At 47.1% G+C, this 12,399-nt stretch overlaps 4 protein-coding genes across 4 annotated transcripts; 3 read left to right on the top strand and 1 right to left on the bottom strand.

Moving 5' to 3' along the window:
- Positions 1 to 615: 615 nt before the first annotated feature.
- N7466_011124 (uncharacterized protein) lies at positions 616 to 1,150 on the top strand (the record flags this gene model as incomplete). The annotated part of the gene is made up of 2 exons (XM_057170513.1): positions 616 to 741; positions 842 to 1,150. The coding sequence occupies 2 exons, from the start codon at positions 616 to 618 to the stop codon at positions 1,148 to 1,150; spliced, it is 435 nt and encodes a 144-aa protein (XP_057016245.1).
- A 1,132-nt stretch (positions 1,151 to 2,282) lies between these two features.
- On the bottom strand, positions 2,283 to 3,722 carry N7466_011123 (BTB/POZ domain-containing protein; the record flags this gene model as incomplete). The annotated part of the gene is made up of 3 exons (XM_057170512.1): positions 2,283 to 2,765; positions 2,848 to 2,974; positions 3,037 to 3,722. The coding sequence occupies 3 exons, from the start codon at positions 3,720 to 3,722 to the stop codon at positions 2,283 to 2,285; spliced, it is 1,296 nt and encodes a 431-aa protein (XP_057016244.1).
- Positions 3,723 to 6,355: 2,633 nt separating this feature from the next.
- Positions 6,356 to 10,159, top strand: N7466_011122 (NACHT and WD40 repeat domain-containing protein; the record flags this gene model as incomplete). The annotated part of the gene is made up of 3 exons (XM_057170511.1): positions 6,356 to 6,437; positions 6,493 to 8,024; positions 8,183 to 10,159. 3 exons carry the CDS (start codon positions 6,356 to 6,358, stop codon positions 10,157 to 10,159), a joined length of 3,591 nt encoding a protein of 1,196 aa, XP_057016243.1.
- Positions 10,160 to 10,543: 384 nt separating this feature from the next.
- N7466_011121 (uncharacterized protein) lies at positions 10,544 to 10,935 on the top strand (the record flags this gene model as incomplete). Its single annotated transcript, XM_057170510.1, has 2 exons — positions 10,544 to 10,777; positions 10,819 to 10,935. 2 exons carry the CDS (start codon positions 10,544 to 10,546, stop codon positions 10,933 to 10,935), a joined length of 351 nt encoding a protein of 116 aa, XP_057016242.1.
- Between the last annotated feature and the right edge of the window lie 1,464 nt (positions 10,936 to 12,399).

Below are 12,399 nucleotides of genomic sequence, written 5' to 3'. Positions count from 1 at the left end.
ATAGAGCCTCATGTTTTCTGTCAATAGATAACAAATCAAGTGTTCAAGATAGGACACCTTACTTTCCCATGTGGATCAAGGGCTGAACTGGGAGAATACCACCGACAACATCCATTGAAGGTGGAGCAGAGTCGTGATCCGTAGCAACAGTGCCAGAACATCACATTTACCTTCAAATTGGCCGTAGTCAGTGCTTCGGTATGAGCTGAAGCCCAAATGGAAGCATCATTTATCCCACATCGCTCGGTGGCTGGGTTTCTGGGAGTTCAACAAATCAATCATGTGCTCGTGTTGAAATTTGCGGGCAAACCAATTTCAACCCTCTCCCCCCCGGTTTGAGGACAAAAGATGAAAATCCCGCGCTATAAGATGATCAAATACCTTCACAACACGCTTTGAGGCCCTTCAACTAAAGCTTGCAAAGTCGCAACGATCCTAGCCTGCACAATGCAACACGTGAGCAAGATATTTCTGCGGCAGATATGGTGCCTCATGTTCAATCGCATTTCTATAGTTTGCTGACTGATTCTGGTGAATCGAGTAATGGTATAAAGCCCTCCTGCGAACACATTTGAAGCACCCAATACGCCTTCCTTCTCACCCTTTCCAACAGCAATGGCCACCCCCAATCACGTTCAACCGTCCTCGGCTGATGGGTCCGAGTTTGGATCATTCTACCAACCCTCCGAGAACGGGGATCCGTTCTCCGTTCCCATGGACCAAGATCCGGAGCATTGGCCGGTAAGTGAGGCCTGGAAGACGACTCTTCGGTATTAACCTGTCATGATAGGTCCCGCATTCGCCCTGCAATAGTCCACCCCAACTCGACCCTTTTCGACAGCCCATCCAAGAGGTGGTGCGGCATGATCAGGATGAGCCTGAGAATCCCCCAGCTGCGGATATTCTGCGACTCTATTCAACACTCTGGGAGTCATATAGTATGAAACAGGCTGAATTTCACCACCTGAAGAAGGAAAACGACATGCTCCGCGCGGCGAACCTTCACTTGTGTCAACAAATGCAGATTTCAGATCGTCAGTTTGCGAGTCAACAAGCCCTGCTGGCCCATTCCGAACAAGGATTTGGGAGTTTTCGGAAGGGAGTAAGAGCACTGCTCGAAGGTTGGGATGGCTGTCCTAAGTCGAAATAATTCTCGTATGCGTAGGAAGAAATCACAAAGATATCAAGATTCAGTTTGCCTTGTATTCCGTCTCGATAGTCTATACTACTAAATCTGCTAACATCGATGAACCTATACTCATTTGGCTAAGAACAGTGACCGAACTATTGTTGGTCTCAATTGATCTGCGTCACCAAGCGTTGGAATCACCAGACAAGTATCGTGTAAACAGTGAATGAAAGAGTATTCAGGCTCCTCAGCAAGCCTTGAGTTATTGATCTGTGTTAATTTATCTTCCGGCCAGGATTCAAGATACCCCTTAATCCCATGCGCCAACATTCGGCGGCCACAACGTCGGAGCCGCAGCTCCGGGCAAGAATGCGCACATCAAGCAAGGGATGTGCTCTCTTAATGATTAGCGGTGGGTTACCGCTACCTTGTTTTGACAGCAGGAACCAAGTAACTGATCAATTAGTCAAGGAAGTATGGATTTGTTGGTACTGCCACTTGATTACTTGTACTACCTATAGCTTGAATTGGTGGTACTAATAATACTATGATAGCTGCAAACATAGCTAAATTTCCTAACGATTCATTAATCGGCACTTAGTGTTGTAATATCTTTTGCTTCCTATATGCCAAACACATCTCATGGACTAGAGACAACAAATGTTGCCTATGAACTATTATCAGTATCCGGCAGAGGGTCGTGTTTCTTCATGATCACCTTCCACCCCTGGGTAATCCACTAGTGGAAACATAAAGCATAAAGCACAGACAAGAATAAGGTAGGAGACAATGATGTCACCCTCAAACGAGAGTTCGCAGCCATTGTTAGATGTAATACCGTTGACGTATAATTTATGCCAATTTAAAGTACTAGTACTGTAGCTGTTTATGACTAGGATTCGGGCTTATTCAGTGTCTGAGAAACAGGAACTGGGCTAGACCTTGATCGGCTTTCGTACTCTACTCAACGAAGGAAGGTAAACGCTGGTTGATCAAATTATCATGAAGCAGCCTATATTAGTGTGGCCAAGACCGCCATCATGCTCAGAACTCCGTGGCAGGGATTTGCCCCCCGCCAGGGGACGTTGTGATTGCAGAATGAGCTCCATGTCACATACGGCACTGATTGTGTCAGGGAGCTCCATTAAAATCTTTATTGGCAGGTCTCGTCAGTTCGCAAAGAGACAAGCAATCCCCGGGATACGAGGGCAAGGCAAATTTCGCTTCCAAACTCTGGGCAATACTCCAGAGGATCCGTGATCCACCCCCAATTCCAATTTGAAAGATTGATTAACTCATCAACTATGAGATCAAGCAAAGCTCCCCTGGCCTCAGCCAAGTTAACCCCATCGGACCTGGGGGAATATACCTCATCAATGACTCCGTTTAAAGAGAAGCGGTTGAGGTTAGCGACGAGTGAGCTGAGGAGTAGTTTCAAGGCTTGCGCTTTCAAATCTTCCATTTCCAAAAATGCGGCCTCGGCAAACATACGTGCGTGGAATGATGACGCTTCGTCTGTGAGCCCACCAAGATATTCGTAGGGTCCACCGGTATATCTCCCTGTATAAACGAATTCGAATGCACTTTTAACGAGAATAGGATCTCTCGAGCCGAGTTGGATCTCGCCAGATGAATTCTAGGGGCAATGTTATTATCAACCTCGGATGAGGATAATAGAAGCAGAAAAGCTCCATTATGGGAAAAGTATGGATTCTTACCCCATTGCCCGCTTCACAGATCCGAGTTATGTATCCCGAGGCGGGGCAAAGAACAGCTTTATGTACGTGCAAGACAAATCCGCCACAGATGACGGTCAGATCGCTATAGATCGGATTGATAAAAAGACTACTCTTGTGTTAGTAAGTCACTCAAAATGAGTGTTTCAAGCGGTGAAGGGGGTGGCTGACTCTTGGACGGTGCGAAGGATATCTTTTTGATTAATGAAAATTCCATGTGCAACCATCTTATGCTTGTTCTGGGATCCCTCGGACGTCAGAAGATATTGTTCGGCTTCGTGATGGGCTGCATTGCTATCGAAGAAGCTCGGTAGATGAGGCGTATCCTGACAATGCTTCCGAATCAACTCTGACAATAGATGATCTCGGAAGCGGGGCACATTGTCCAGCAGCTCATCATCAATCAGAGTATAATCAGGCAACTTGAACTTCTTCAAATTAGCTACGATAACGGCTAAGACTGGGTTTCTCAGCTTGCTGTATTTCTCTATTGAGTAAAGCTCCAGAATGAACGTCTTGAATTGAGAGTGGCTGAAGAGGATTCCCAAAGAGGCGAGCAACGCCTGTTCTGCATGCAGCCTCAGGGAGGCGAAGGAGAGGTCATCTGCTGCTGCATACATCTTCAAGTGTAGACTGGATGGATGCCAGTGCATCTCATCTGAGGCCCACGAAGAGACAGTGAGGGCTTGGGCTCTGCTTCGCAATCTTGTATGACGAGAAGGACCTTCCTGATGATCCCCACCAGTCATGGACTTGGACGTTTCTGCGGCGGGAAGGGTCCCAACTGCATATTGACCTTTATATGCAAATTCGAGGACCTTTCGGACCGTTGTGGGGTCACATGCCGGCAGTTGCATTTTTCTGATTGTTTCCTAGTAGATAAGGTGGTTTGCATAGGAATCTAGGCGGAAGATGGAATGGTCCGATTAATTACCTGAAGGTCTTGCGGCTTGTCAGATAGGCGGTGCAGAAATATTCTGTGGGCTGGAAAGCTATCGGTGCCACAGACAACTGAAAGGTCGCTATACGCTGGATTGAGAAACTGACTGTAATAATAAGCATCCATAAAGGTTTGCGGTCGGCCTTTAAATCAATCACAGACCTTTTAACTTGTCGAAGAATCATCTCCTCGTGTTCTTCGTTGAGTTCCATCGCTCGAGGTCGTGATGAGATCCAATAAAGAAACGTCCAGCCAAGTGACCAGATAACGTGGCGGAGTAATAAGATATCGGGTGATTTAAATTCTATGTCAGAGGAGCCTTAAGAATCAAGCATGAAAAAAAGTTTCCAGAATTTAATCTTTTAAAGACCCATAAATCATTTAAGCCCTGCTGAACATCCCAAAAGTTGGAAATCGAATTCATATATTACCGGCACTGACTTGACATCACAAACGTTTGACCGACAATGAGCATACTGAAGTTTCTCAAGTTGAGAAAATTGAAGAATTGAAGAATAATGGAAATGCAGAGCTTGGCGTAGGTAGTAGAATCACAAGTGCAAATATAGCATTGGTTCATGAGACAAAAAGACACTATGAGTTTTCACATAAAGGTATTCTAGATCAAGATCTCAAGGAAAGTGGATTTCAGACAATATTTGATGTAAATATCTAACCAAATTATTGACATCGAATACGTGGCTCGTGGGAATCAATGTAATGTTACGTTCAAATCGAACACGTTAACGTTCAGGTGTGGCTCTATGCGATATATACATGTCTTTTAGTAACTCTCCAGTTATATCTCAACTGGTTGCAACAGTACCAATAGCGCAAATTTCAAATTTTTAAGAATTTCATCAGTTCGCTTATCTTCAATCCTTGTGGTCAGTTCTACTCAAGAACATGCTCAACTTGTCGAATGCAAATTATTGACCACGCCATAATCCTTCTCATAGTAAGCTAATTCCCTTTAGAAGAACAATTGGTAGTGTGCGATCAGGTTGAAATTAATTCGCAGCAAAAAGAAGGATAGTAGAGGTCTCCGAGTGACTCCTTCATTCCTCATATTTTGTTAAGTCTTCAAGCCTCTCAGCGCGTGATACAAAGCCTTGTAACTAAGGGTTTTGATCAGGAGCCACCTGGTGTTTCATATGATCTAATCAAATTTGTTCAGTCAATCACCCCGCTAGAACAATGAAATGACAACATATTGGGATATTCCACGTCTAATATGGATATTCTGAGCGAAGTGCACATAAATAGATTTCAACAGCCAGGGTACTTGACCATCCCATTAAAGTCTTTCCACTTTATTTAAGACATAAACCACCCCTCTGATCCAATATATGACATCCATCATTTTGTGAATACAGATTCGATTGATCCGACACCTAAGTCCACCGCGAAAAATGATCGCCGCAGCAGACTTAACTCTGCTTGAACCTCAAGTTGAAATTGCTCAGCCTGTTCGAAATCTGGCCTCATCAGACTGTCACATGAACCTTGATCTTGAGGCACTATGGAGCGAGTTTTCTGATGCACCGACACTTCCCCCTTGTCTTGCCACCGGCGTTGTCATCTCAACTCAGAAACCCACGGCACACCACTCGAACCAGCTGCCTGAAATAGAATACATCTTCTATTCTATAGCTGGAAGTGATCACGGCTTCTACTGGTTCGGACCAGACCCACTTGCCCCTCAAACCTCCGGGAATGACATATTCCTGCACATTTCAGCTTTCCCATTCCTTGGGAAAGTCCTCTGGGTCGAGTTTCGACTATGCCAAGTTGGTCAGATAACAGGAGAAGTCGTGGGTTGGAACGTTTTCTATCTCCCCCGAAAAGAATCATTTCTCGGAAACCTGGCACGGATACGTCGCCGAATACTCCAGCATGTCTCCAGCTATCATTGCGATACCGCTGCTGGACCGTGCAAATTTCGATTATCTATATACGCACGATGTGAGACCTCGCCGGAAAGTTTTATCAGGAGGAAGGCATTCTGTGCTGGGCCTTGTGAGGGGGGCTCTTTTGATCCAAATTTCTTTGTTTGAAATGTTACAGCATATTTAAGATGAAAATCTGATAAGAGATACTTGTTAAAAATAGAGGTTACAGGGCCGCTCGAAATCAGTTTCATGTTTTGTTTCCTTTCTTTTTCTTCTTGAACTCTATTATGAAACACGCTATCCCTCATTCTATCTAGTGCATAATGACGGTGTGAAATAGTGTGTAACGTTTCAATACGGCGTTGGTGGAGCTATTACTTTCCTGAAATTTGAATACGACCGGTTAGATATTGGTCTGAAGGTTGTCTATCATGAGCGTTTCCTTCCGCAAGGGCTAATATAAGTCCCCATGGCATATTCGCACGCTTATTAAGGTTGGGGAGCGTGAACTCAAAGCAATCATTTCTAACTAATGAGAGATGTTAGGGACGGTCCGGTTCTTCTGTATCTCGATAGATCACCTAAAAGCGGGGTAAACCAAAGTTGGGCATTTGACGCTGACTTCCTCCTACCTTATTTCGAGTTCTGGCTTCCCATCATGGCCACTCATGCTTCTTACAATGGCGTCAACTCCGGAATCCAAGTCGCAAAAAACTATGGACCCATCACGGCGAATCTGAGTACGTACAGAATCGTGAACGTGATTATATGTAACTAATTTGGGTTTGCCGCAAGGTCAACCGGAAAGGTTGTTAGACCAAGCATGTCTGCGCGACCTACGAACGACCAACCCCTGCGATGATAAAGAGCGTATCAAGAAAACTAACGGTGGGCTACTCAAAGACTCCTACCGCTGGATTCTTGAAAACGCAGCTTTCAGAAAATGGCAAAATAACCAGAGCAATCGTCTTCTCTGGATCAGGGGTGATCCCGGCAAAGGCAAGACGATGCTTCTGTGTGGCATCATCGAGGAGTTGACACAATCACATAATGAGAGTGCAACTCTCTCGTTCTTCTTCTGCCAAGCCACCGATATGCGTATCAATAGTGCGACGTCCGTCTTACGTGGCTTGATATGTTCACTTATCGAGAAGCATCCATCACTTCTCCGCCACGTGCGAGCTCGATACGATTCTGCAGGGAAAGACCTGTTCGAAGACATCAATGCATGGAGTGCCCTCGTATCCATTTTCACACAAATCCTCGAAGACTCGTCTTTGAAGAGTACCTACTTCGTGATTGATGCTTTGGACGAATGTCGAGATGGTCTTCAAGACCTTCTGGATCTAATCGTTGAACACTCAACAGCCCATCAAGAAATAAAATGGGTTGTCTCCAGTCGTAACGAATATCAGATTACTGAGTGTCTCGACTCTGCTACACATGTAGCTCCGATCTCGTTGGAGCTGAATGAGACATCCGTGTCTGGAGCTGTAGATGCATTCATCCAACATAAAGTGGACTCTTTGGCCAAGCAAAAAAGATACGATGAGAAAATAACTGCAACTGTCAAACGCCACTTATTACGCAACTCACAAGGCACTTTCCTATGGGTTGCCTTGGTCTGGAAGAATCTTGACCAAACGCCAAGAAGGCATGTAATGAAGAAGCTTGAAATGTTCCCGCCTGGACTCGATAATCTTTACCGCCGAATGATGGGTCAGGTTCGTGACTCAGAAGACGCAGAGCTCTGCAAACAGATACTGGGCACTGTAATGGCAGTTTATCGCCCAGTCACGCTTAGCGAGCTAAGCTCCCTCCTTGCGGGGCGGAATGATGGCTTCGATGATCTTGACACACTCCTTGAGGTTATCGGGATATGTGGGTCGTTCCTGACATTACGAGAAAGCACCATCACGTTTGTTCATCAATCTGCGAAAGAATTCCTGACTAGAGAGGCATTCGCGGAGATGTTTCCCAAGGGCCTAGACAGTGAACACTACACTATCTTCTCCCAATGTCTGAATGTTCTTTTCAAGACACTTCGACGTGACATCTTTGACCTCAAATTGCCAGGCATATCCTCTAAGGATATTAGTGTGCCAAACCCAAATCCACTAGCACCCGCTGAGTACGCTTGTGTCTATTGGGTAGGCCATCTTGATGCTTGGAAGTATAACGCAACCTATAGACAGAGTTTGAAGGATAGGCAGATACTGGATAGGTTTCTGCAGCAGAAATACCTCCACTGGCTCGAGGCTCTGAGCATATTGGGAAGCCTTTCAGATGGCATACGCGCTATGAAAAGGCTAGAAAGTTTGATTGTCGTATGTTGCCAAGTCCGTGCCAACACGGAGTAGCCTGCTAATATAAGGTTATCTGCTGACAGGAGGAGAGTGAGTCAGATGGACTCTTGGAACGAGCTCAAGACGCCAGTAGATTCATTCAATATCATAAAACAGGAATCGAGAGCAGCCCGCTACAGGTGTATTGCTCACCTCTCGTCTTTAGCCCGTCAAAGAGCCTGACTGGAATAGCTTTCCGGGAAGATAGACCTGATTGGGTTTCAAACTATCCCATAGTGGAGAAAAGCTGGAGTGCTTGCCTTCAAACTCTTGAGGGGCATAGTGATTCGGTCGAATCGATTACCTGGTCGCCAGATGGAAGCCGACTTGCATCAGGGTCCCGGGATAAGACAGTCCGGATATGGGATCCAGCCACCGGCCAGAGCGTGTCTACTCTCGAGGGGCATAGTCATTCGGTCCAGTCAATTGCCTGGTCGCCAGATGGAAGCCGACTTGCATCAGGGTCTTGGGATAAGACCGTCCGGATATGGGATCCAGCCACCGGCCAGAGCGTTGGTACTCTCGAGGGGCATAATGGCTGGGTCCAGTCAATTGCCTGGTCGCCAGATGGAAGCCGACTTGCATCAGGGTCTTGGGATAAGACCGTCCGGATATGGGATCCAGCCACCGGCCAGAGCGTGTCTACTCTCGAGGGGCATAGTCATTCGGTCCAGTCAATTGCCTGGTCGCCAGATGGAAGCCGACTTGCATCAGGGTCTTCGGATAAGACAGTCCGGATATGGGATCCAGCCACCGGCCAGAGCGTTGGTACTCTCGAGGGGCATAATGGCTGGGTCCAGTCAATTGCCTGGTCGCCAGATGGAAGCCGACTTGCATCAGGGTCTTCGGATAAGACAGTCCGGATATGGGATCCAGCCACCGGCCAGAGCGTTGGTACTCTCGAGGGGCATAATGGCTGGGTCCAGTCAATTGCCTGGTCGCCAGATGGAAGCCGACTTGCATCAGGGTCAGATGATAACACCGTCCGAATATGGGATCCAGCAACCGGCCAGAGCATGTCTACTCTCGAGGGGCATAGTCACTGGGTCCGGTCAATTGCCTGGTCGCCAGATGGAAGCCGACTTGCATCAGGGTCTGGGGATGACACAGTCCGGATATGGGATCCAGCCACCGGCCAGAGCGTTGGTACTCTCGAGGGGCATAATGGCTGGGTCCAGTCAATTGCCTGGTCGCCAGATGGAAGCCGACTTGCATCAGGGTCAGATGATAACACCGTCCGAATATGGGATCCAGCAACCGGCCAGAGCATGTCTACTCTCGAGGGGCATAGTCACTGGGTCCGGTCAATTGCCTGGTCGCCAGATGGAAGCCGACTTGCATCAGGGTCTGGGGATGACACAGTGCGGATATGGGATCCAGCCACCGGCCAGAGCGTTGGTACTCTCGAGGGGCATAATGGCTGGGTCCAGTCAATTGCCTGGTCGCCAGATGGAAGCCGACTTGCATCAGGGTCAGATGATAACACCGTCCGAATATGGGATCCAGCAACCGGCCAGAGCATGTCTACTCTCGAGGGGCATAGTCACTGGGTCCGGTCAATTGCCTGGTCGCCAGATGGAAGCCGACTTGCATCAGGGTCAGATGATAACACCGTCCGAATATGGGATCCAGCAACCGGCCAGAGCATGTCTACTCTCGAGGGGCATAGTCACTGGGTCCGGTCAATTGCCTGGTCGCGGGATGGAAGCCGACTTGCATCAGCGTCAGATGATAAGACCGTCCGGATATGGGATGAAGCCACCGGCCAGAGCATGTCAACCCTCTCTACCGGCTTTACTAGCTTCGTCAAATTTGACATCGCCGATTCAAATTGTCTGCACACCGATGCTCGTACATTTTGCATAAGCTCAGTGGATGCTGTGACGCCTATGCATAACACTTTTACCCATCCTCCAAAGCAGTATGGATATGGACTTGGCGATGACCGTTCCTGGATAACCTATGGTGGACTCAACCTCTTATGGTTACCCTCAGAATATCGCCCCCTTAGTGTCTCTCTTTTTTCTATACATGAGGCCAAAATAGCTTTTGCCTGTTCATCAAATCGCGTCATTTTTCTCGCACTTTCAAAACACTGTCCTATACCTACCCTTTGATTGCCGTTTCTCTTGATACATATTATTTTGATTTCTGTCATGCTTTTAATTACAATATCATGCCAATATATGCCGCGCGGAAGTTCCCAATGCTCATTCTAGCAATGCCTCTGTATGAGGTGCAAGTATTTGAGTCCTTCACATTATGATCACTGATCACTGATCAACACCCGCACTTTTCAGATCACCAAGAAACCACTCACTTCCCAGGAACCACTGTGGGTCAAAGTCACGTGCATTTCCTAATACCCCAGCATTCCCCGCGACTTTCGATAAAGATTCATTGCACCCGCTCACTGAGCAGGGTGAGCAGGGTGAGCATGGAAAACCCCCTCTTCTCCGTTGCATCAAAGATGCCAGGGGAACCCCTACAGTCTCGCTAAAATGGCCCCTCGACTTTCTCCATGCAAGCTAGAGATGATTCGTGATATGATCGAATGTGGATCCGTGACTATTTTACAGATGGCCACGGCTGCTGAGTGTAGCGAGCGCTCGATCGTCAATATTCGCAACAACCTCCGCTTGTTCGGTCATGCCCGGTCTCCGTCCACGCGTGTCGGCAGACGAAGAATCGTTACGCCACCCATGATTAAGGTGAAGCAGATCGGCGACTTACTAGTTAGTGATATCATTTGCTTACTTTGCAAGGAATGTTCTAGAACTTCGTGTCTTCTATCGTAGAGCACAGAATTCCTGTACAACGGAATACAATACCTATTTTTATCCGTATTATTGCTACTGTCATGGAATACGGAAAGATACCGGGTCAGGGGTAGTCTAACTATAATAGGTATAATGTGATGCAAGATAAAGTTCGAAAACTTTTTGAAAGAGAAAAGCCAGGTGAAGCTGATTTCGAGCGGCCCTGTACCGGTCTCTAGATTGCGCAGTTCCATCGAGCAGGAGTGGAATATCATATGTATTAAAATGCGGTCCTCAAGACCATTATAGAAATCAAGAAGCAGTTTCAAGCATATCAAGCCTGATTTCAATGCGTGTTAATGAGCTATATTCCGTCCAGCTCGAACACTGACATGGGTGACGAAAGAATACCGACCAATATCGCATGTACGTCCATGAATAAAAACGATATCTAAATACGATGAAGGTACAGTAATATTCGAAATCAGTTATACCGCCACACTCTTTTGGCTTGATTGCCGGAAAATATACCCGGGAAACGCTAGCCCCTTTTGGATCACCGCTCTGCTTTGCTGGCAAAACATGGACGGTATTGGCTCGGCTACTTTCGATGAGTCATCGTGCTAGTCCCGCATTGCCTCATGTCTCACAGTGGTAATGTAAGTTACAGATACAATTTCGGCAAGCGGTCTGGAGTCCCATAGGTCGTTGATGGTATCCAATCAGGACTTGCAGCTCTCGGGATTAGTTTCCGACAATCAAGTCAAAAGAGTGTGGCGGTATAACTGATTTCGGTTATTACTGTAGGTCCGTGAGGACGGGCATGGCCAGACTCAATGGATACCTCTCTCAGATCAACGTGGCTGAGACGGATCAATGTGCATGTGGACAAGCAAGAGAAACGGTGGAGCACTTCCTCTTTCGTTGTCGGAGGTGGACGGTGCACCGGACAAGGCTACTGCAATGTCCGGACACTCATCGAGGCAATATATCTTACTTCCTTGGCGGCAAATCGCCGTCCGATGACCAGAACTGGACGCCGAACATGGAAGCAGTGCGAGCCTCGATACGGTTTGCAATCGCCACGGGCCGACTTGATGCCATATAAGCAGGCCTACCAATACGGACAACCCTTTCCCCCTTTCCCCCAACTAACTTCCCCCACTTACCTTGTGCCAACGACGGTAGACGCGCTTCAATTGCCGAAAATAGGACGTTGAACACTTGAAGAAGCGCCTTCAAGCCAGTCTGCCCCAAAATTACTAACCCACAAGGATCCTTACGACATGGCCGAATGAGATGATGTAAACTGAGACTACTTTGTGTATGGGCTCGAAGGAGACACTGCATATATTTTTGGACATGTACATTAGATCAGTGATAGTTGCCCTTTCGGCTGAGCCGCCGGGCGTTAATGAATTGTGTGTGTGTGTGTGTGTAGGTCCGTGAGATATGGAGATAATGTGAAGCTGTCTGCAACGTTCATATTCGGTTGATCTACGCATAAGGGGAATCCATCAAACTGTCCTCTGGGCAAGCAGAAAGAAAGTTCGAATCTTCCACTGTAATACAACCGTCAAGCAACAGTTCCTCGATTG

The sequence above is a fragment of the Penicillium verhagenii genome, assembly GCF_028828195.1.
Source record: "Penicillium verhagenii strain IBT 33310 chromosome Unknown utg000012l_segment0_segment0, whole genome shotgun sequence".
Lineage (NCBI taxonomy): Eukaryota > Fungi > Ascomycota > Eurotiomycetes > Eurotiales > Aspergillaceae > Penicillium > Penicillium verhagenii.
The sequence above is the reverse complement of the archived record's forward strand: the minus strand, read 5'-3'. Positions and strand labels throughout refer to the sequence as shown.